Below are 23812 nucleotides of genomic sequence, written 5' to 3' on the forward strand. Positions count from 1 at the left end.
TTTTCCGTGCTCCAAAGAAAGCCCGCCAAATACGAAAAAATCACGTGACTAGCGCATTCGCGCGCCACGATTGTGCTACTCTCAACCGTGGCTTGAGTGAACGAAATCAGCTGCTGGCTAGGCGCGACGACCTCAGTGCGCCGGCAGGCCGATATGTCAACGGTAGTTACCTTCTTTTGCCTCTCAGTGGCGAATGAAACTCGTCGAATTTGTGTTTGTCACCTTTGGCCATTTCATAGCTCACAATGCCCGGCGCGTTCGCTGCAATTTGCACCGTCACGCTTGCAGACTGGCTCGCGCGGGCGCCGCAAGCACCGTTGACATATCGGCTTGCCGGCGCATGGAGGTCGTCGCGCCTTGCCAGCAGCTGATTTCGTTCACTCAAGCCACGGTTGAGAGCAGCACAATCGTGGCGCGCGAATGCGCTAGTCACGTGATTTTTTTTTGTATTTCGCTGGTTGTCTTTGGAGCTCGGAAAAAAGATACACGTGAGATTTTCTTTACCGCAAATAAATGGAATGGGGCTTACTGAAGGTGCTATTCACATTTGCTATCTAAAGTCAATATTTACGCTTTTAGAAAAATATCTTAATCGCTAATTAATTAATTGCAAAACAAAAAATGATGCGCAAGCCGGTTGCTAGATGTATGTGAGTTGTTTCCCTGGCCTACCTCATATATTTTATTTTTATTCCTTGGCTAAAGTTATCGTGGACACCGTGTATATGGGAGACGTGGTGGCTTCAGGTTTCACGCAGGTGTGGCTGCATTTCAGTGTCTCTTCTTCGAGTCAAGCAATTTATTACATCTCTAAACTTTGCTCATAGAGTTCAACTCATATCTGCTCAAAAGTATATCACAATTCTGTTATTCATATCTTAAAACAGAGCAAAGGACGCGGACAATGACAAGCGTGGATACACGCAGCGGTGTGTGTGTCCAGCCCATCCACTGTCCGCGTTCTTGCGCTGTTTGAAGATAGAGTATTCTACTTCTCGTTACGCCATCTTTCGGTGTTGCGCCATCCCATATATCTTCAGCTTTCCGAGTATGTCACTAACACGGTGTAGTCACTACTCACTGCGTTCCCTGTGTCAACGTTAGGATTCTTTGAAAAGAGCACAGCGCACGCGGTTTCAAACAGCTGTGTGCTGCAACGTAGGGGTGATTTGCCGTAGCGCACGGTTACTAACACATGCCTGTTCTGTGCCAATTCAATGCATAAACAAAAAAGACGAGCAACTGAAATGAAATAAAAAGCGCGAGGGCACAGAGTGCAGACATTAACAACTTGAAAGCGTGACACAGCAGTGGAACAGTCTGTGTTGAAACAGTCGACTTCGGGAACAGTGGCTTCGCTCACAGTTGCAACACGAAGCCTGGGCCATGCTGTGAAGGTAAGCTTCGTACAAGAACCCGCATATTTAGATGAAAGTGCTTCGCGTCGAACAATTAAGATAAAAACTGCATATATCACAAAAGGGCGGAAATCGCATCTTTTGTCTGGCTCCATGAAGGTGAGTTTGCGCTAGTTTTAATGCAACCACCGAAAGCAAAGAAACATTTGTAACTTCTTGTCGCAAGTGCTCAATATCAAAACTAAATTTTTATCAACGTGTTTAGACTTGAACTACTGACAAATATCAGGGATAAGCAATGAAAATTACATACGAAGATCCGCCTGTTATATGCCGAAGCAAATGCTTTATTAGGTAAGAATACAATCGCAGGACGTGTAATATATAGACTCGAAACACATAAATTGTACTCTTTCTTTTATTAAAACAGCCCACTGAACAGGGACACGCTGCCAGAAAAGTTGGAATTCTGAACGGGATACGACCGCCATCGTAAATGTTGCGACTGGTGGAGTACGTCCTATTCGCTGTCTTGGTGACAGCGAATCTTTCTCTCGGCCTCTACTTCTCCTTCCGGAAGAAGAGCGTTGCCCCCGGAAGCAGTGAGACGCCGGCGGAAGTGTTCCTTGGAAGCCGGATGCTGAAGACTCTTCCCCTGGCGGCATCGTCCGTGGCTTCCCTCTTTTCTTCGACGGGCCTTGTTGGCTATCCAGCGCACTACTACGCTTATGGCTGGCACATGGCCTGGTCCTACCTGACGCCACTGCTGTTTATTCCGGTCGCTACGCACATATTTGTGCCCGTGCTTTACCGGCTCCGCATCACGTCAATTTTTCAGGTAGGCTTCTTATGTTTGTGGTGCACCTTTGCGTCATTTGCGTTGCGGCTACAAAAGCGTTGTCCATCGATATTTCTTTGGCACACAACATGATACGGTCAGCACTAGCTGTAATACCTTGCCGCCTTTTCGTTGAGAACACAAATAAGTTAACTTGGGCTAAAGAGATTAACAGAGGAAATTAATAGAAACGAAAACTTCCAGGCTAGTGCGTTTTAGCAGCCGGGGAAAACCAGTGAAGTTGGCCAAAGGTAAGGCAATACGAGAAGAAATGGACGCGGGTAAGGCGCGTCATGCGAAGGGAGGATAACCAATGGTTCCTCTTATGTAACACAGTGGATTCCGAGAGAAAGCTAACGTATCAGGGGCTGGAAGGTAGTCAGGTGAGTGGATGAGATAAGGCAGTTTTTCTGGGATAACGTGGCAGCAGATGAAACGGGATAGCATTAAAGAAAGCGGTTGTCCTGCAGTAGACATTGTTAGACATATGACGATGATGATGATGATGAAGGCAGCACAAGAGGCAGACATTTTGGAAGGGTGTCAAGACAATACATTACTCCGAGAACAGACTTCTTTTTCTTTTTGCTAGATATCGAAGACCGATGTGGTGGTTAGAGCGCATGACTTATGCCTCGAAATCTTGATGTTCGACATGTGTTCCTGCGCGAGAATACTGTTTGCAACAGTCCACGTAATCTCCCTCTCGCAACCGTCTGGCAGGCATTGTGGCGCAGCAGAGATTGCTCACCCTGAAAAGTTATTAGTGCATTATTGGCGCTGCCCTTTGCCCGATTAAACTAGAAAGCAAATGGCATTCAACGTAGCCTACTTTGGAGAAAGAGCAAAACATGAGAAACTTGCATGCACTTAGCGACATGCCCGCACCGACATGCCTTTGCGCGCTCACAGAGCGCGCTCTTACATACCCAACAATTCTGGACAAAAGGATTTAGAGTGGGAGTCTGTTTATGAACGTAATTTTTATGCGAAGCATACTACTTTAGCTACCACTTCAGCCCTTCACCGTGGTTATGCGCCTCCAAATCACGTGATACATGACGTCACACCACGTGACACGATGACGTCACGACAGTGGAGAAACGGGGGCCCACCTCGCGCCGTCGCTGTGGTTGTGCGCCTCCAAATCACGTGATACATGACGTCACACCACGTGACACGATGACGTCACGACAGTGGGGAAACGGGGACCCACCTCGCGCCGTCGCTGTGGTTGTGCGCCTCCAAATCACGTGATACATGACGTCACACCACGTGACACGATGACGTCACGACAGTGGAGAAACGGGGGCCCACCTCGCGCCGTCGCTGTGGTTGTGCGCCTCCAAATTACGCGACACGATGGTGCTTCGCATTCTCCAGGCGTAACCAAGTTAAGCCTCAGCCATTTTTTTTCATATAATATAAGATTTCACTATAACAACCAGCATAAGCGCAGATCACCCGACGGCACTGTTGCATTCTTTTATTAACGCTTTTGCTATAGTCAAGAGCATTGCCCATTGGTTTTTTATGACAGTGTAATTGTTCGAAGCGATCATTGGAAACACTTTAAAAGGTTTTGCTGCATATCACAAGAACGGACCACAACCTTCAATATTTTCGTAACTGTGTCTTACAATTTTCCAATTTACAAAATTTTCGTCCGGGAATGTTGAACTTGACCTCCAGGATTATCTCTTATTTCTGAAAGTACAATACACGTGTTTCCTGCGAGAACTGAAAGAAGGAATTACACGACAGTACGTGGGGTAAGGGTGCTACAAAACAACTCTGACGTCACGCCTACTTATTGCAAGCTAAGCACAAGTTTCAGCAGACCGCATTCTGCGTGTGGCTATGCTATGTAGGAAGAGGAAAAAGCACGGGACTATTGACAGGAACCTACTGCGCCACAGCCACTACCACTGTCACGCGCGAACACCAGAGAGGTGAAACAATACATGTATGCTCAAAAATAGACGCGGGTCGCATCCGCTGCGTACGCCGAAGAGCCGATGGCGGCTGCGTATAAGCCAGATTCCTCGTGTACCCGGGGGTGCAAGCTCCGAGTGAAAATATTGCGTTATGAAGCATGAACTGTACTGCGTTGCGTGATAAAAGGAATCTCTCGAAAACCCAAGCACCCCGGTGACATTTTCTGAATGACAGCCATAAATAAACCTGCCACATCCGCAAGAAGAATAACAACATTGTTCCAAGAGGACGTTTTGCGCTATTAGCTCCGAAATAACCTCGCGGGCAGGTGTGGTTGTGCTCTGAAGGGGTTTAACAGGTATCACTAAAACTGCACGCGAGAAAATGAACACCGAGGAAAAGTTTCCAGCGGGATTTTATTTCTAATCCGAGTTTCTGCAAAGACTGTATGAATATAACAATTCTGTTATCATAACTTTTCAAATTGCTACTATCGAAAGATAAACAGCTATCACAACTTTGAAATGCATGGTTTTTTAGGTGTTAAAAAATGAGTCAAATACACTCACGGAAAGCACTTTTTGAAAGAGTGATAGCGGACTGTCTTGTTTCGAAAAACTTCAGTAGAAGCGGCGGAGCATATCAGCAAATATCGAACACGGTAAGCTTGATTTATCTTTATTGCCGTAGCATGTACAGGGGCCCGAAAAACTTTCACGGGGGCTGGGGAAAAGCGATTCTCCAGTGAAAAACTTTTCGGCAAAACAGATTGCCATGGTTTGGTGTGGTTTTGGTTTATTGGGTTTAACGTCCCAAAGCGACTCAGGCTATGAGGGACGCCGTAGCGAAGGGCTCCGGAAATTTCGACCACCTGGGGTTCTTTAAGGTGCACTGATATCGCACAGTACACGGGTCTCTAGAATTTCGCCCTCATCGAAATTCGACCACCGTGGCCGGGTTCGAACACGCGTCTTTCGGGTCATCAGCCGAACGCCGTAACCACTAAGCCACCGCGGGGAGCAGCTTGCCATGGTATCGGCATGTGTTCTTTGGCACTCTGGAATTTCGCCTCCGTCGAAATTCGACCACAGCGGCTGGAATCGAAGCCTCGTCTTTCGGGTCAGCAGCCGAGTGCCATAACCACTGAGCCACCGCAGGGGGCAGCTTGCCATGGTGTTCTTGGGCACGGAATACTTAAGCCCCCCCTTTCAAAGATGAGAGACTGGTGCAAGGATAACGGCAAACAATAAGTACAGCGTGGTGTCGAGAGGGTAGGAAAGTGAGGCCCTTGTTAACTGTGGAAAAGCTGTGTTTCGGGAGGCTGAGACCGTGTGTACAGCGAGCGCCGGATGCGAATTGCTGGAGGGGAGGCACCTGGCTTCCAGACAGCCATCGTGTACTGCTTCAGCGCATGTGGTGGGTACGGCGCATGAATATTCGTTTTGGCTTGTATTTTCCCGCTCTTTTTCACCTTCCTTCTCTTTGCACGTGGCAGTGGCTGTGGCTTATTTGGCGCCACAGGACAGGCCCGTGCACTTCCTCTTCCTTTTAGTAAAGCTGCTTACTATTTCTGCTGATAAACCGTCAGGTGAACGGCCGCGTTGTTGAAAAGAGTGTAACTAAAGCAAAGCGGCATAACAGAACTAGGAAAGGAAACGACAAAACGCAAATAAAGAGAAATGTAAAAGCACGAAAAGCATGTCAAATGCGAGACAAAAAGGTAAAGTAGGAGAAAGGGAGGACAGAAAGAAATAGAGGAAACCAAAAAAGGCAGATGCAAGACAGAAATGCAAATACAGAAGGGAGATAAGAACGTCAGTAAACTGTGAAAGTGCGGTGGCAGGTTGCTTGGGAAAGCAGGTATGGCGTGAATGTATACTTTTGTTAGTTGAATGACCTCATCAGCAGATCACGTTGGCAGTAGAATACAGGGTAGGATGTTTTAACTGGGGATAATCAATTCCTCTCTCTATTTTTGCTGCAGCAGATTGCGAGACTGATACGAGTCAGTAGCTAAAAACATTATGTACTGAAACTTTTGCCGTCAGAATTTCATATGTAAATGAAGATGGAACTGCATAAACGAGAAATACACAAGCTGTTCCGCAAGACAGGCACCGAACGCTAATATTGTAATTTTTTTTTTAGCTGCGTTTAGGGGCCCGTTTATAGCTTGCGCGTCGTCATCGTAACCGGCAGAGCTACAGCAAAGCGAACAGCACGGCGACGGATGAAAGTGCGATAACGAAGAGAGGGAGATGATTAAAAAGAGAACGAGGGGATAGCGGTGGAAGAAAGGCAGTAGCGTAAGATCTAAAGTGGAGGGTACTGCGAGGGCAGGAGAGAGGGGCCGCGTTCTGTTTGCGCGACCTGCTGCGTAACGATTTCCTAAACGCTTTTACAGATAGCCATCATTCTTAAAACGTGCATCGCAAAGGTACTGCGGTGATTAGAAAAAGTTTATTAGCACTAACAAAGTGGATGGTTAGAAAAAGTTTCCTTGACGTTGACAACAGGAACAAGCGGTAACGAGACGCAAGAACAACGAATGTACAGAACAGTGAACATTGAACAGTGTCCACGTCAGACCTGAGGACACGAGAACATCACACAACACAGAATGGGTCGTTATTTACATGCTAGTCGCTAGCCGTGAAATTTATATACATAGAACAATGGATGCCGTTTCAACTCGATACCCTAGAAACAACCCTTTGGTTTTAAGTACCACACATTGGAAGGTTTATGAAAAACGACCAACTGCTTTGTCAACGTGAGGCGATTCCTTGCGCGATTATCGTGGGCCCGTTAACTGCCGTACAGGAGCGTGGCTGATTATGTTCGAGTCAGCGTAAAATCCACCCCAAAACGGCTAGTCACAGCTTGAGTCAGCGATGAATCGGCAGTCGACTGTCAACCAGCTTATGCATGGGAGTCTATGGAGGCCGTTGCAGTTTTGGGAACGGGCCCGCACTACTCCCACGGGGCGGGAACGCGCCTCGTTGCCCGTTCCACATGGAGACGCATTCTTTGTTACTTTTTGGCTGTGTGGCTTTCTGGTTTACTGTCGCAAAATCCAGCTGCGCTGGAATCTCGCATTAGGAAGTACCGTAGTTGCCTGTCATGTTTTTAACCCTGTCGCCGCATCTTGTAGGCAACAGTGGAAGATGCAACTGTGGCAAGACACTCTCGCTGCTGCCAAACTATTGAAATCGCAACCCAAGTCTAGTCATCGCAGAAGAGCTCTCTGTGTGCTTTCTCTATAAAGCAGCGCGTCGCAGATCTCTAACCTGCTGACCATAAGGCAGATGACAGGAAATCAAAGTCGATTTCTTACTGCGCTATAGTCAAATGGTGTACCGTTAGCCTGGTAACGCGAATTCTTCGTTGGCTGGAATATTTATTTCAGAGCAGCGCCGAGCCTTGTGCATTGCTTAGTTCCGTTCTGCGCTCAGTTCCGTGTACTCCGTGGTTCCACACTATAAACTGCAGTTTGTAGGGTTCGAGTTTGCAAACTAGCTAGGTGTGGTAAGCACATGCAAATTCTTCACATTGCGCTCCCCATGCAGTTTTATACAAAATTGGCAGAGGCTTAGCTTGGTTAAGCCCGGTAGGTTGCGAGAGCAGGCGAGGCCTTGGTCGAAACACCTTATATACACACATCCACACGTAATCTTCTCTCTGAGAGAGGAAGGGAAGGAGAGAGAGAGCAGCAGCGGCGTGGTTACCCTGGGACTGCGGCGACGAGCCGAGCTGGTCTCCAGTTTTCTCTCCGCTTGGTGTGACGTCACCACAGCGAGCGCCTCCTTGCGGCTGCGGCGCGCAGCAGGTGCGCTGCGCGCCGTGGTTACCCTGGGACCGCGCCGACGAGCCCAGCTGGGGGTCATTTTTTTCACAGCTGGTATGACGTCACCACAGCGAGCGCCTCCCCGCGGCTGCGGCGCGCAGCAGATGCGCGGCGCGCCGTGGTTACCCTGGGACCGCGCCGACGAGCCCAGCTGGGGGTCATTTTTTTCACAGCTGGTATGACGTCACCACAGCGAGCGCCTCCCCGCGGCTGCGGCGCGCAGCAGATGCGCGGCGCGCCGTGGTTACCCTGGGACCGCACCGACGAGCCGAGTTGGTCTCCAGTTTTTCCTCCGCTCGGTGTGACGTCACTACGGGGGTCGTCTAAAGGTCAAACGTGGTTACTGCCGGGACCACGCTGACGGCTCAAAACCTAGCGTAGTATTGCTTTCGCAATAAAAGTGGCAATGCGCCTGCATTTAGCGTACGTAAGCGCGCATACGCTTATGGCACGCAGACCACGTAAATTTGTGGTCTTTTCTCACTACATCTGTGTACGCTGCCAGCAATGACGTAGTGTGGAAAAGCGAGAAACAGCAGCCGCGCGGGGGTGCCGCTTCGTCCGGGCGTCAACAGACGAGAACAGGTCCTAGTTTTTTTCGGCGAGCGAATCCCCTTCGCTCGCCGGATTTTTCGGCAAGTCTGAACGCGCCCTTAGTTTGGTCTGCGATGTCAGCGCATGTTGAACATCCTGAGGTTGAAGGCTGCTTTTGAAGACAATGGGTCAGCGGCGACAACACACAATAACAACAACGAAATCAACTAACCTACGACGACGACGAATGGTCACAAATGGTCAAAATTATTCCAGATTTCTCTACTACGGCGCCTCTTTCTCTCCCCCTTCTTTCACTCCCTCCTTCATTCGTACCCTTCATGGTGCGGTTCAGTAGTCGACCCATAAGTGGTTAATGTGGCCCTTTCTACCCTCAAATGAAATTTTCATGAAGTTTTGGCATGAAATGATACTAGGGCCAATTCCTGGCAATCATAGTCGAAGATCTCACAGAGAATCATGGCGAAAGTGAAGCCTCAAGTGGTGTTCATTTCTGTATCAAAGATTCCGTATACAAAAAAAGAGCACTACACTTCGCGAGAAAATAAGAAAAAAATTGGTAGTGGAAGCCCACGGCTGAAGGGCCGCACCGCAAATCCTAGGATTGGTCATAGCCACACTCTTCGGATCGGCCCCGGCGACCATATATGCTTATTTGGTGCGCGTTCGTTCGCTTTTATTCTTTGCCGTTAGCGATGCGTTCGGCTGTCTTCTTCCGTTCGCTTCCAGCTTGGCGGCTAGACAAGCCCCCATCAAATGGCGACATCTGTCCGCGTTCGAGGGAAGCGCGAGGAGCAGCGAACAAGATCTGGTCGCGCCGGCGGTCGCAGTGTCAGCACCTAAATATATTCTTACAACGTGATGGGGACGCATGTAGTACCGTAGTCCCTGTGCACCACAATGGAACTTCGGCCCTGCTCTGAATTCGTCGACATGAGCGCAGCTGGTGTCCTTTCGCCTACACAAATGTAGCGTAACAAAACCGACTGGTATTTGTCTTTCGCTCGGTGTGTCTGTGACCTATTTCTTTTCCTAACCTTTGCTATTCGCCTCGCAGGAGGATGGCAAAAAAAACGGCGTAATTTTTTGCATCGCTAAAATAGGTGCATGAAGTGTTATGAGACGATATTACTACTTCACAGTGAAGATTTAGACTTCTTGGAGAAAGACGCGGACAACATTGGTGAACAACCCTTTCCACCGAGACAAAGTGGGGTTTTCAAATCGTTCGAGTAGAAGCGGGTTTCTGCATATATCGACATCGTCCAGATACTGACATGTGGGAGAATAAAGATTGAGAGGAAATCACACAAAAAAATCTCACAAAGCCAGGAGATTTACAAATTACGCTGAACTGGAGCACGGACTGGTAGAGTACGCGCCAAATTAATATGACGGCAATGTCTTGACACTGCCTGCAGTTTTTCTGCGGTGATGAACTTTGATACGCTGGTTTCCGAAGTACGCGCGAAAGAAAGCGTCCGTTACGCACAACAAAACTGAATTGTTTTCTCAGAAACTAAGAAATGAACTGTTTTTGGAGGAAAACTTCGTAAAGAGTAACAACGATTTGTCAGCTTTTCTCTATCGGTCAATGCTGCCTAACATTGGCGGACATTTCACTGACAGTGTGATACCTCCTCATTTCTTTGAGCAGCTTTGGTGTCCTCTACATTTTGCAGGCAACGAGTCTCAGTCCGGTAGACCTAAGCCAAATTTTCAGTTTATTTAAAGTGAAACTTCTTATCAACCATGTAAACGAGGTGTTTCGAGCTGCTGTTTCTCTGACGAAGCGGCAATCTGTTGAAGAGCACATAAGCATTTTAAAAAGTTACAACATCATGGAATACCACATTAAGACAAACCAATTAAGCGAGCATTGAAAATATGGTATCGTTGCATCTCAGAGACAGGTTACTGATATCACTATGACATGTAGAGCTTATCGTGCTCCATCTAACAAGCCTTTTTAGTGGGTTTTCCTTGACAATTTTTCAGTTCTCCGGCCATGCAATTGGGCCTTTTTGAATAGGACATACAGGCATGTGGAGCCATGCTTGCCAACTGAAAGAAACGCCAAGCAATGTTCCGTGCGACAAGGAAGTAAAAGAAGAGAACACTGTATTATTTAGAGCTGACTGGTTTTTGTGGGTAAAATAATTGAATAACCAGGTCGTTTTTTAACTCCGCAACTTTATCTCACCAATAGAAACCGTTCTTATACAGTGGCGTTGCACAGGGAGAAAAGAAAAAAAAATAGTTTTACACAGTTCTTTGGTCGCGCACGAATACATAAAATCCATATGAAGAGTGGACGTGGTGTAGAGAGAGAGAGAGATAGAGAGAGAGAGAGAGAGAGAAAGACTCTTTAATGAAGAGCAGAGAATTTAGCCGGCGTTTAAAAATCGCTGGCATGCTACTCTGCGTAGGGAGGGGAATTTGGGCGATAAAGACAAAGGAGAGCAGTGTGGAAGAGGTAAAAAAAAAAACGAAGATAAAATGCGGCCATGAAATGGGTACTAAGGATGCAATGGCGAGTATTGATGTGACCTATGGAATGATGGAGTGCATAGTCCATCAAATGGGCTGACGAAGTTCAAGGCATGAAGAATGCATGAAGGTAACGTGCAAGTGAATTTAAAGCTTATCGAGATGTCAAATGTCTTTTAAATATGTGAATAGAAAGCTCATTGCAAGTCTCTGTTGCCTAAGGCAGGCTAAGGGACCTAAAATTTTGTCCAATGTTAGGGGCACTGGGCAGAGCTTCTGCATGCAATGTTCATAGTACGCACGCTCGTTAGCATACGCAGGGCACTCAAGCAAGATATGTTCCACAGTTTCTATCGAGGCACAGTTGTCACAGTGCGGACTGTTCATTTGTCTAAAACGGTATCGTAAGCCGTTTGCATATGCAGCATTCAGACGAAGTCGATGATAAAGTGTTTCCAGATGTCGAGGAATTCTGGGTGAGAGTCTTGATCTAAGATGTGGGTCGATTGAGTGAAAAAATTGGTACTGATGTGTCGGCAAACTCCAAAGCCGAGACGTTTCTTCGTAAGCAAAACTTTTAGCCATTTGGGATGCATCAAATTTCGTGAAGAAAGTTCGAATGTATCTCCGATGTTGATGGCCCTTACTGGCCGCTTCATCTGCTTTTTCATTAGCCAGAATGCCACAGTGAGCAGGTACCCACTGAAATGTTATGCAGTGGCCTGCGGCAATAGCTAAATGATGTAGATATCCGATGTCCAGGGAAACCGGCTGGTGATTCGTTTTCTTCAGCAGGTTGGCCAGGATCTGCAGAGATGATTTTGAATCGGTGAAGATAACCCAACGGCCGGCGGTTCGGCGCAGGATGTAAGAAACAGCTTCCTTAATGCCGTGAAGTTCAGCTGTTGTAGAGGATGTCCTCCGCTGCAGCCGGTAAGAATGGGCATGGCCTGTTGAGGGCGCATAAAGGCCACATGAAGAGGTTTCTTTAGTAGTTGAACCATCGGTGAAGATGTGGGTGTGCTGCCTATATTCCTCCGTTAAGTAGGCGAGAGTAGTTTACAGAAGCGCTGCCTGCGGCATGCGGCTCTTTGCATTCACACCTGGAACAGACTTCTTCACCTTTAGAGGAGAGGATGTCCATGGAGGAAAGGCCAGAGGTAGTAGTTTCTGTGGCTGATTAATAGTAGGGATGGGCAAGAGCTGCACTGCCTGGCCAAAGCTAGAGTTGCTGTGAGTTAGGTGGACACGGTGCAGGAAGTGCTTCTTTCCTTGAAGAACATGGCGGAGATGGGTACGCGTATTTTCCTGGGCGGCAATCACGTCTAGTGGGAGACATCCTGCCTCCGCTACTGTTCCTGATGCAGAGGAACCCTTTGGGAGGCCAAGGCATATTCGCATGCAGTTGTTCCGTGCGGCAACGAGAGTCTTATTGCTTGATGTAGATAATCTTTGAAACACTGGTAGACAGTACCGCAAGGTTTCTTCAACGTAGGCCTTTTCAAGCAGAAGCATTGATCGACAGTTACTACCCCACCTTGTTCCCGCCATGAACCTAAGCACTTGCGATGCTGCAGTGATCCTCTCGCGGAGGTTTTTGATCTTAGGTGTCCATGACAGAATATAGTCGATTACAACACCAGGAATCGCTAAGATCGTACATATGGTAGCGATCGACCGCCTAGGAGCAGCGGATATCGGGTCATCATTTTTCTTGTAAACGCCATTGCAACACTCTTTTCTGGCGAGAGACGAACACCTCTTGAAGCCAGGTACATCTAAATGTGCAATAGCGCTCTCTGTAGACGTTGCTGGGTAATATAGCGCGAACGTGATGCGGTCCAGATGCTCATATCATCAGCATAAATTGTTATACGGACCCCTCGCGGAAGGTTTCTTTTTATGTGTATAAGGACAATATTGAACAGGAGAGGGCTGAGCACCGCTCCCTGTGTTACGCCCCTCTCCACTGCGTGAAAGCGTGTTGGACCGTTCGGAGTGGTCATAAAAAATTGCCGTTCTTTTAAATAATGTCCAATCCATTTGTATAGCTTTCCTCCAAGGCCAAGACTGGCAAAGGCTGCGAGAATTGCATGGTGAAAGACAGAGTCAAAGGCGGCCTTGATGTCTAGGAAAACGGCTGTCGGAATGTACCCAGCATGAAGGTACTCCTCATTTTATGAGACGCGGGCGATGATATTGTCAGTCGAGACCTGTTTTGACGGAACCCGTTCATTTCATGGGGAAACTCATTTCGGCTTTCTAGGAACCAAGTTATGCGTTTGCAGATCATGCGCTCCATGAGCGTACCTACGCAACTCAGTAGGGCAATGGGCCGGAATGATGCGTAGCTTGTTGGCTGCATACAGGGTTTCAAAACAGGCACAATTTTCGCCAGCTTCCATTCCGTGGGGACCTCACCAGTCATCCAGGAAGAATTGTAATACACCAGGAGTCGAAGACGGGAGGTGTGGGGCAGCTTTGCAATGGCGTCATATGTCACCTCATCATGACCCGGAGACGTGTGCCTGTTTGTCTCCGCGATAGCTGTGGATAGTTCTTCCATTGTGAAAGGCAGGTCTAACGCTGGCACTGCCGCCTTTGGGATGCCTGATTGACCATCTGCGGAGAGTGTCGAATGCCCTGACCCTGCCGACAGTAGCCTGCAGTATTCTTCTGAGACTTCTTTTATAGATTTTTGTTCGTGAAGGGAGAGTGCAGCGAAGGGGTGGAGTTGCTGAAGTGGCGTGCGCATACCTCTAACCATCCGCCAAATATTGGTTACTGGTTGGCGCACATCCAGCGTAGAACAAAAGTCACGCCACTTTTGCCGACTGAGTTTATCCATGTAGCGTCGAATGTGACGTTGTGCCCGTCGGCATGCACGTAGGTCATCGAGGCTTTTTGTGCGCAGACCTTTCCTTTCAGCTCGCCTGCGTATAGCGCAGTGCCTTTGAAATGTGTCATCATTTGAAGGTAGGTTATCATTTTTAGTTGTAATTTGTGTACTCGCTCTCAGGAAATACGCCATTGTAGATGCTAATTCCTCATTGCGAGTTTCCGCAGTAACTCCTCTGCTTACAGCGTCCTTGTATGCGTCTCAGTCTGTAGATTTTATAAGGAATTACTTTGGGTTCCTCTGCGCATGGAAAGCCGATATGAGGATTGGGTAATGATCGCTTCCGCGTGTCTCCAAATCAGTGCACCAGCCAAAGTTGTGGGCGAATGAACTTGTGACAAATGTCACGTCGATGCTGCTGGCAGTCGTCGGGCCTCGGAGGTAGGTGATGCTGCCGTCATTTAATGGCTGAACTGAATGCTTGGAGAGAAGTTTTGCAAGCTTGGCACCTCGGGCACATGTATGTGAGCTGCCCCAAATTTCATTATGAGCATTGAAGTCTCCGCAAATAATATGCGGTGAGGGTGTCCTTGCAATCAAGTTATCAAGTCTCAAAGCATCAAATGGCGTGCCTGGCTCAAGATATACTCCAATCAGAGTGTACTGTTGTCCGGCAATAACTGTGACGGCGCACACGTATTCATTGTCGCTGTGAGGCGGGACATCAACCGATGAGGCCGCGATATCCTTGCGAAAGCCTATCAGCAATCTCCTGACGTTATCTGGTCGTTGTGAATGATGGAAATAGTATCCGCGGAGTCGGAAAGTTTCCTCGACGCGTGATTCACAGATGACTATGAAGGGGAAGCGGTACGCTCGCACGAGCTGTCGGAAATCTGAGAGTTTACAGCGTAGCCCGCGAGCGTTCCACTGGAAAATGGTGCATGTACGAAAGATGTTGTGGATTTTCAGCTGTGGCGAAGTTCTCGCTGTTCAAGCCATGATTACTGAAGTGTGGTATTACACCCCTGCGGAGCATAGGAGACCGACACCAACGGCTCCATTGCAAGGACAGCTTCTACTTCTGGGAGTCCTCCTGACGAGGGGTTTGCACGGATAAGAGCCTTGATGGCTGCAAACAACATCGGAATCAGTAGGCTTGTGATATCTTGTTGAGAGCTTCCGGTTTGCTGCCTGTCGCTGATCTTCCTGTCATGTTGTGGCGCCTTAGGCTCAGAGCGAGCGACGTTGTTTGTCGGGTCTTGTGTAGTGCGTTGCTGCAGCTTTGATGAAGGAGAAGAACCAACGGACTTCCCACGCTTCTTTTTTACTGCATCTGCGAAGGTCTTGTCAGCTGCTTTGCTACGCTGTGTTGACTGATTCTCGGAAAGAGCTGCCGTAGTCGTGAAAACCACGTCGGGGTTAGGTGGTGGTTCATGGCGCTTAGGGGTTTCCCTTGTGTTTGCTCTGCCGTGCGAGCAACTGTGGCTGCTTTCTTTTTATAACACCCTCCATAGGAAGCAGGGTGTGGGCCTCCGCAGTTAGAGCATTTAGGCTGCGCTCTCGAAGTGGGGGCCAGTACACACTTTGCAGCGCACGGGGCCGTTACAATGTCTTGATATGGGGCTATGCCTCTGACATTTATAGCACTGAGTTGCTGCTCCGACGTATTCAGTTACAGGGTAACTACAGAACCCAAGCGTTACTCTTTTTGGTAGCGGCGCGTCTTTTGCGAATTCCAATATAACTGTGCGACGGCGTACCTCTTTGATCTTTCCACCATCCTCAGGAGTGTAGGCGGTTGGCCGCCTTGCTGAAAGGACACCTTGGTCGCGTAGATATTCCTTCAGGTCTTCGTCTGTGTAGGTGACAGGTACATCTTGTATTTTGCCATAGCTTTCCATGTAAGAGTATGGGACTCGGGCCTCTACGGCCACTCCAGCCAGCTTAGGTACCGTGAGCAGACGGTTGGTGGCGGGCAGCGTCGATACTGTAACCATCCTTGTGAATGCGATGGCTGAGGACTTTTTCTTGTGCCGATGCTACAACCGCCGAAGCCACAGTGTTGGGGTTGGCTTTTTATAGGCTTCCTCCTTTCTCAGTGGGCCTGAAGACTACAGGAACACTGGTAGCTCTCTTTTTCTTGTACGAGACAACTGTGAATGATGCTTGGTCCATGTCCTCTGGATGGTCGGTCAGAGGCTCGTTGCTGGCTTGGTCGTCACGCAGTCTCTTGTTTGCCGGGCCCTGGTCTGTAGCCACAACTACAGGGGCCACTGGACTCTCCGTTTCAGCTGCTGCCATCAGTGCAGCATGGAGTTCAGCTGATGGTGATGTTCCGTGTCGGCGTGGATACGGCGCACAGCGCCGAGGAGGTCGCTTGACGTGCTTTTGCCGGCGGCTAGGGACCCCCCGGTCGTCGCACGTCGAGGACACACGCCACAAAAAACTGAAAAACCTCTGAAGTGAGAAAATAAAGCCGAAAATTACGGACCGGTGTTAGACAGCCGGCCCACTAATCATCGTCTTCTTCATCTTCCCCCGGACGTGATGTACAGAATGACAGAATGTGGACATCTTAGGGGACGTGATGTACAGAATGAAGTAACCTACGATGTCCACATGAGAGCAAAGGCCAAGAGGTACCTCGCGGTGTTTTTTTGTTTTTTGACCTTCTCGCCAGTGGAATGAACAACGCCCACATTTGCTGCGTGAGGCTTCAAGCAATAAGCGCTAATATGCCTACTCGAAGTTTCGACAGGCTGTGGTGCGCTCTCTTATCGGCAGTTTTTCCGGTCGGCAACGAGGCATGACAGGTGTTGTGCCGTCGCAAAGACGTGTCTCGACGTTGAAGCAGCCCGTAGCACCGGCCCATGCCAATGCTTAACGTGACTCTCGCAAGCAGTGCGCAAAATGTACGATATCGAAGGTCGAAAATCGCGCATTCAATTATTGAGATGTCTGTGGTGCGCAGTTGTGCTTTACAGCGGCTAGGATTCTAGAATTTTACAGCGCAAAAAAAAAAAGGTGAGGCTGCGGGTAGAGCTAGTTCACTCTGTTAAGGTACTTAGACACATGAGTTCGAACCCATAACGATTTCGTTTTAATACCGATTGCATCATTCACAGTTTTCTGCGCTGCTTAGGAGGCCATAAGGAAGGACAACAACATTTCTATCGATTTTCCCGTCGCTGCTTTTTGTACCTGAGGGTGTGAAAGGCACCGTTATGGACATAACATGGGGGAGGAGAATGGATGCTGAGTGGTCATGAGTCATACATAGGTATAGAAAAATGCAAATACTTGGCGCAGCGAAAATTATGATAAACAAGACTAACAAGACGGCTGCATACGTAATAAGTCAATTCAGTTAAACAAGACTATCAAAAGAGGTACGCAGTAGTTTAAAATCATCGAGCAAAAGCAATGTATGTGAAAAACATTTAGTATTTCACCAGTGTTTGTTTGAGGGCTAGTTGTTTCCTGTTACCAGGGCTAGTTGGCACAGCTCATGTCTTGTCCCATTAATATGTTGCGGTAAAAAGAACTCCGCCTTGAACACATTAAGCGATACAGCTGAATAGGAAGTATTGTTCCACTACAGGCTTATCGAAATGCATTACAGGGCAATTGAAGGGGAGCGGAAGTTTCTATTGTATGGTGGACTAGTGAAATGCCGGCTGATGGATTTCGATGGATTAGCCTTAGTAATAGACCCCTCCCCCGTGTTCAGCAAGATTCTTCTATTATTTTATTTCAATGGAAAGAAAATATTTGTTGACGGTATTGCTATAGCCCTATAGCCGTGTAAACGCTGTACGCTCAAGGTGTTAAGCTGCTAAATAATAGTAAAGAAGCGCGTAAATGGTTGTCAAAACATGTTGCGAAGTATAATTTCGGCAAGCGACAAAGCATAGAAGATTTTCGGTTTAGCGGTAAGGGTCCAAGGCCGAGAGATGATTCCGCGTTAGTAAAGCTGAGGCAAGATATATAGTGCGACGCGATGAAATGTGCTGCACGGTCCAGGACGGCTTCGAGTAGCCGCCGTAAGGGCTGCATATTGCTGAGGCATGTTCTAGTTTAGCGTGAATGTGTGCTTCATGCGTCAGTTACTGACTGACGTTGGGAATATCCTACTGGATATCGTGATAAAGCCGAGTGACGTGGAGGTGCAAATGTAAAGTACTGTGAGGTGATCTGCATCCCTTACACCTTCACAGAGGGTGCTGAGCTCTTGACATTACGTTATAGGTGCCATGTATATTTAAAACCACTCCGCTGGTGATGGGATTGCTAAGTACGCTCAGGGAGGCCGCACCGGTAACTGGAATACGCTTACAGGCAACGCGACTCCCACAAGAGGGCTGCAGCCGAACGAGCAAACCGCTTTGCGATACTGGCAGGTAGACGTCGTTCTTCTAGATGTTGTTGCTCCAGGATTTCCACCAGAACAGCCCGCAGACTTTTGCGATAGCCTTGTTCTCCCTCAAGGAACCAGGGTTTCGGAGTATCGTGGCACAGCCTTAAGACAGACCACCGTAGACGACTTGGGACGACATGAATCCAGTCATCTTCTGTGGATGACTTGTGGAAACGAGCCTGTTACAAATATCATAAGAGCGGCGAAGCCGCAAGTTTCGTACAACTCATGATGTTCCTATGGACAGGAGCGAATGTCGAGCAGGGCAGGATTGGTCACTTGGGCATGAGCAGTGTTGACTAAAGAGCCTCCGGTGATGCATTCGGTGAGATTCTGGGAGAAGGCGTTGGCGTCCACACGTGCACAGCCGCTTCGCTGGAAGACACTGAAGTCGTACTGCTGAGGTTACGCCACCCAGTGACGAGTTTTGGAAGGAGGTTCCTCTTCGCGAGCAGGCACTGTAGGGTATAGCTGTCGCACACTACAGTGAAAGGGAGACCGTAAATGCAACAGCGCAGTTTCTTAACTGCTCACACTATGACCACAGATTTGAGCTCAGAGCAATGGCTACGGGTTTCTACCTCCTTGATTCTGCGGCTTGCATAAGTCACACCGAGCTTTGCGCCATGCGGACCGGTCTGAACTAACATATCCGCCTATGCCAAATCGCCGACGTCTGTGTCTCGGCGCCTTCTATAAAATAGCCAAGGACGAAGGCCTGCGCAGGGCAGGCTTGGAAACCTGAAAGCTGTGATAGAGGGCCTTGCTGCAGTCCCAGGGATGACGTTCCTTGGGACGCATATGGCAGAACAGCCTTGACAGAGGAGAGAGGGGCTGAATATGTGCGTTCTTTCAGAAACTAAATGAATATTGTGCTTATTAGCGAGGACAGGTGTGCCTGACCACATAGGATTCTTTACTGCTCGCTGACGCCGTATAGGATATGGGAGTTTTTGCATTTCGCCTGCATAGAAATACAGCCGTTACTTCCGGAATATAACCCGCTACCTTGGGATCAGCCGCTCAACGCTAAAGCTACCCCACTGGGCCAGGTGCCAGCTATTTAGGGTGCAGCGCGATCAAGTGTACGCTGACGCAATCTTCGCCTCTCTCTTTAATGCGCAGGAACCGTGGCTGAAAAAAAATTTGTCAAAAAATGTTTAGAATTTCTTTTTAATTTTATTTTTACACACGTGTGGCTTTTTCTCGTAAATGGCTTGCTTCCCCTTCAGACGCGGATTATGCTCAACTATCAAGAGAAGTCTGAAAATTTGTCTATTTATCCTTAGAATCAGCATGTAACAAAAATAACATGAATGGCTCAAAAAAATTGGGAATGCATGCACGCCGCAAACTTCCACGCTCACGAAATCAGTCTTATTAAAAAAAACACAGTTGTGGCAAAACTAATTAGTTTCTTTAACATCCGACGCGTTTTCCGCCACGAAAAATTGGAGGAGACACTTAAGCTGTGCCTTAAGAGTATGACGCGATAGCATAATGGCTTGATACCCGTATATGCAAAATTGGTTATTCTCAACTTTACATTCATACATCCCTGGGAGTCCTCATAACACTTCTGGCGCACTGGTGCAATGGTTAAGCAACGCGCCACTGCTCTGCGATGGCAGGTGCTGCCACTGATGGTTCTTGTGGAGCCCAGGTTGCTTTTCCCTAGCGACCAATCATTAATTTAACTGCCACCTGCCACGTACGGTGGACAGTTAGCTCACTAGCCGGAAATATGCGATTATTACAAATCCACGCACCAAACTTTTCCCACCCCGTGCAAAGGGCTGGGGAAGGTCAACGAGCGGGTACTCCTGCGCCTGCTCACCAACACTATGTTGTGCCCGGCAACTCTAAAGCATTTCGATCCTAAATTCGACGAGCGGTGCTCACACTGTGGGGAGGTGTCTGACACCTACCACATGGTGTGGGCCTGCCAGCAGAACCCGTCCCTATCCCCTATCCCGAACCCCACCCGGGAGGACTGGGAGGCGACCCTGTCCGGTTGCTGCACCCTCGAGGCCCAAAGGGCCTTAACGCAGCGCGCCCGGGCTGCGGCAAACGCCAATGGTGTGCCTGACTAGGCATCCCACCTAGTGGTTGTAAGGGCGTGACCCTTCAGGTCACGACCCCCAACACCTCTCTCTATGATTAATAAATGTTTTCACCACCACCACCACCAGGTTGTGGCGACGCCGCAACGTCACGTGATGTAGGGTGCCCACCTTCCTCGTAGGTTGCTCTCTGGGGAGCACGTTCCAGAGCCATGCCCGTGATTTTTTTTCTCACAACGCTGACAACGCCGAAGTCGATTATAGCGACACCGAGCTTACTGGCGAACGGGGCCTTTAAAGCTCTCGCGTCAAAATCAGCCACAGTTTCCTTTTAGTAAACATTAAAGGGGACACTTACGCTCTGCCTTAAGGGCATGATGCGATAACGTTAATGCGTTAAGACTCCTTTATGCGCAACTTGTCATTCTGTACTTTGCATTCATAGGCCCCTTGGAATCCTCATTCCACTTTAAGGATTGTAGTTCATCACAGAAGGAAAGTGGCAGCATCCGAGATCCCTTCCGGAGAACGCCGTGCAACTTCGCGACGTCCATCTGCAATTTCTTAATTTGAAAACGCGATTCTTACTATCAAGCACAAGATGGTCCTGGCAATCCGTCCAGCAGAGATTTGAAATGTGGCCGGCCTCACTGACTCATGAAAACAATAGAGGCTGCGAGAAAAATTTTGAGAAATGGCGTCCTTATGCCTGGAAGCCTTGCCGCGCCACAAGAGGATATTACAGAGTAGGAACTAAGGAGATAAGCCTACATAAAAAATTTGCAGGGGACACTTACGCTTCGCCTTTAGGGGTTGACGCGATAGCGTAATGGGTTATTTCCCATATTCGCGGAACTGGTCATCCTCGACATTACATTCATAGATCCCTGGGAGTCCTCACACCACTCCTGGTGCAGTGGAGCAGCGGTTAAGGGATGCACCAATGCACTGCGATGACAGGTGCTACCACTGGTGGCATAGAGTTTCTTACTATTACCTAGAGGGAAAGCTGGCGGCCCGTCTATGGGAGTTTGCATGGCGACCCCTCGAGACCACTTCAGCCACCATGGGCGCTCAAAGCATCATGGGGCGGTGAGCTACTTGTTGCGGAACTGCAACTTTTGGCCAGAAAATAATGCAAAAATAAGCGCTATTTGATAATCAAGAATGTCCTAACATTCAATATCTTGTCTAATGATTGCAACAAACGAGCAGAAAAGCATTTAAGTGCAAAATTTGCCCAAAATAAGAGACGACTCGTTCTCCTATTGGCCAAGTAATGAACACTATAAAAACTAATATTTCGTAATTAACAGGCGCATTTTTAAAAGTAAATATGTTTTTGAAAAAAATGTTGTTGCTTAGGTACTTCAAGAAGTTTTTTAATGGCATTTCGGAAAAGTGAAACCTTTTATTGGCGTCGTGTGTCTATGCGTTTTTACTACTATGGTTTTTGCACACTGCGTTCGCGCGAAAGTCGTCTGCGCACACACGAACAGCATTTTAGGAATGAAACATCTCAGTAGTGCCACTCCGTGTTCCCGAAAAACTACGACTGTTCCGCAACAAGTAGCTCACCGCCCCATGATGCTTTGAGCGTCCATGGTGGCTGAAGGGCAGCGCCGCCAGCTTTCCCTCTAGGTAATAGTAAGAAACTCTATGACTGGTGGGGCTTGTGAGACTCAGGTTGCTCTTCCCGCGCAACTTCTCGCGACCAATCATCAATTTAACCCACACTTGCCGCGGTGGTCAGTTTGCTCACAATCCGGCGGGCAGGTTGTGGTGGCCCCACAAGGTCACGTGACCTAGGTGGACCACCTATGTTGCGTCTCTGTGAATTTTTTGCTCACAACGCCGACGACGACGACACCGGATCTTCTGCTGATGCGCCACTCCATCAGAGGCCAACAGCAACAACGAGAGCCTTAACGCTCTTGCGTTAAAACTTCAATTTGTAGAGTTTTGTTTGTGTTTACGGTGAGTGAATTCAGCAATAGTAAGCATAAAAAAAATTCAAGAAACCGTAGTTTTCCTTCGAAGTTTATATTGCCAGTCTAGCTAATGCAATACATGCGTGCCTTTTAGCATTGCTTAATTCTGAGCTGTGTTGCTTGCCATTTTAGAAGAAAACCACGAATATTTAACATTTAAAATATGGTTAACATGCTAACACTTTCCTGAAACATTTCAGTCTTTTTTGTAAGCAATTACATTGTGCATTATTTGTTCAAACTTTCATTGACATAGCTTCGATTACACCATTTCTCAAGCATATTTTTATTATAACTGTTTCTAAAATTTCACCTCATCTTCGCAAAGGCCGACCTGTCAAACGCAGCTATAGAGGAAACTAAACCTGGTCCGAGGCCATTAAATAGAATGTTTGGCTTCATTTGTATGTAATAAAGCGGTAGTATGGACATACATCCGGTGCAGGAAGTGATTCATTTCAAACCTGGTGTCATTGCATTCTCAGTGCCGGGGCTTCCAACCTGTTGTGGGCAGTAAAGCGCGAAAATATGCCGCGAACGCGGTCAGTTAACCTCGATTTCCACGTTTCTGTCTTCCCAGCAGGCTAGATTTTTTCTACTGTCCGATCCAACGGGGTTTGTAAACACATCACACGGTTTCGAAACTTGTGGACGCAGCTGACACAGTCACAAAAAGGACAGGACGCGCAGAACGCATATGTTTTGGTCCGGTTCTTTGTAGCGGAGCTAAAAAGCGCTCGGGGCACATTCACCGTGTCAGAGACCGCTATCATGTATCCCATTCATTACCCAGCTTCGACAGCTGGGCAATACTCCGAGAGAGCATTATTAATGCGCTGTCGGTACACGCCGGAGTACTGCCATTAGTGGTGTTATGACGACTGGCGGCGGCAACTATGGCTTACATTTTCGATCCTCTACCGGAAATGTCTTTCGCCCCGTGACCGCGTGTACAACAGCCACACTGCTTTGAATTTTACTCTAGTATAACTAAACTAAAACAAGCAGTCGGTAGCGACTCTCGTTGTAGTTCTTTGGACATGACAAAACTTTCCACCTTATCCCTCTATCTAGCTGGACAATACGGTTGCAACTCAGTTCTTACCTGCGGTATAGAAAGAAATACCGCCCTTTTGGGTGATGGTATTGTAAGAATAAAATGTAGCGTATTGGTGAACTTACACTACACTTTTCGCGAGCTTTCTCCTTGCTGAGCGGATATTGGAAACACTAACTGATACCGGCGTCTCTCTCTCCGTCATCCGATCCTACCTGTGTTTACTTTTGAAAAAGTCCGTGCTCCCTACTTCGGTCCGCGCTTACGTGCTGCTAATGAGACTCTGGATAGTGTACCGATCGGGTCACTATAAGCGGCATCCGCCATCCCATCGAACTCATTGTGCTCTTTTACTGCTCATCAACTCATTCTTGGCTGGGATTTCCTTTCATCAGGGTCCACTGTCATTACGTGCG

At 48.0% G+C, this 23812-nt stretch overlaps 1 protein-coding gene across 1 annotated transcript in view; it reads left to right on the top strand.

Annotated features, from left to right (window-relative positions):
- The first annotated feature begins 1854 nt into the window (after window positions 1–1854).
- Window positions 1855–23812, top strand: part of LOC149360318 (sodium-coupled monocarboxylate transporter 2-like) — an 80700-nt gene continuing 58742 nt past the window's right edge. Inside the window, exon 1 of the mRNA XM_089569238.1 lies at window positions 1855–2196. Coding sequence (XP_089425364.1) covers window positions 1855–2196 — 342 coding nt within the window. The remainder of the gene's footprint in view (window positions 2197–23812) is intronic.

Source organism: Amblyomma mixtum, chromosome 2 (assembly GCF_055824585.1).
Source record: "Amblyomma mixtum isolate Tamu chromosome 2, ASM5582458v1, whole genome shotgun sequence".
NCBI lineage: Eukaryota > Metazoa > Arthropoda > Arachnida > Ixodida > Ixodidae > Amblyomma > Amblyomma mixtum.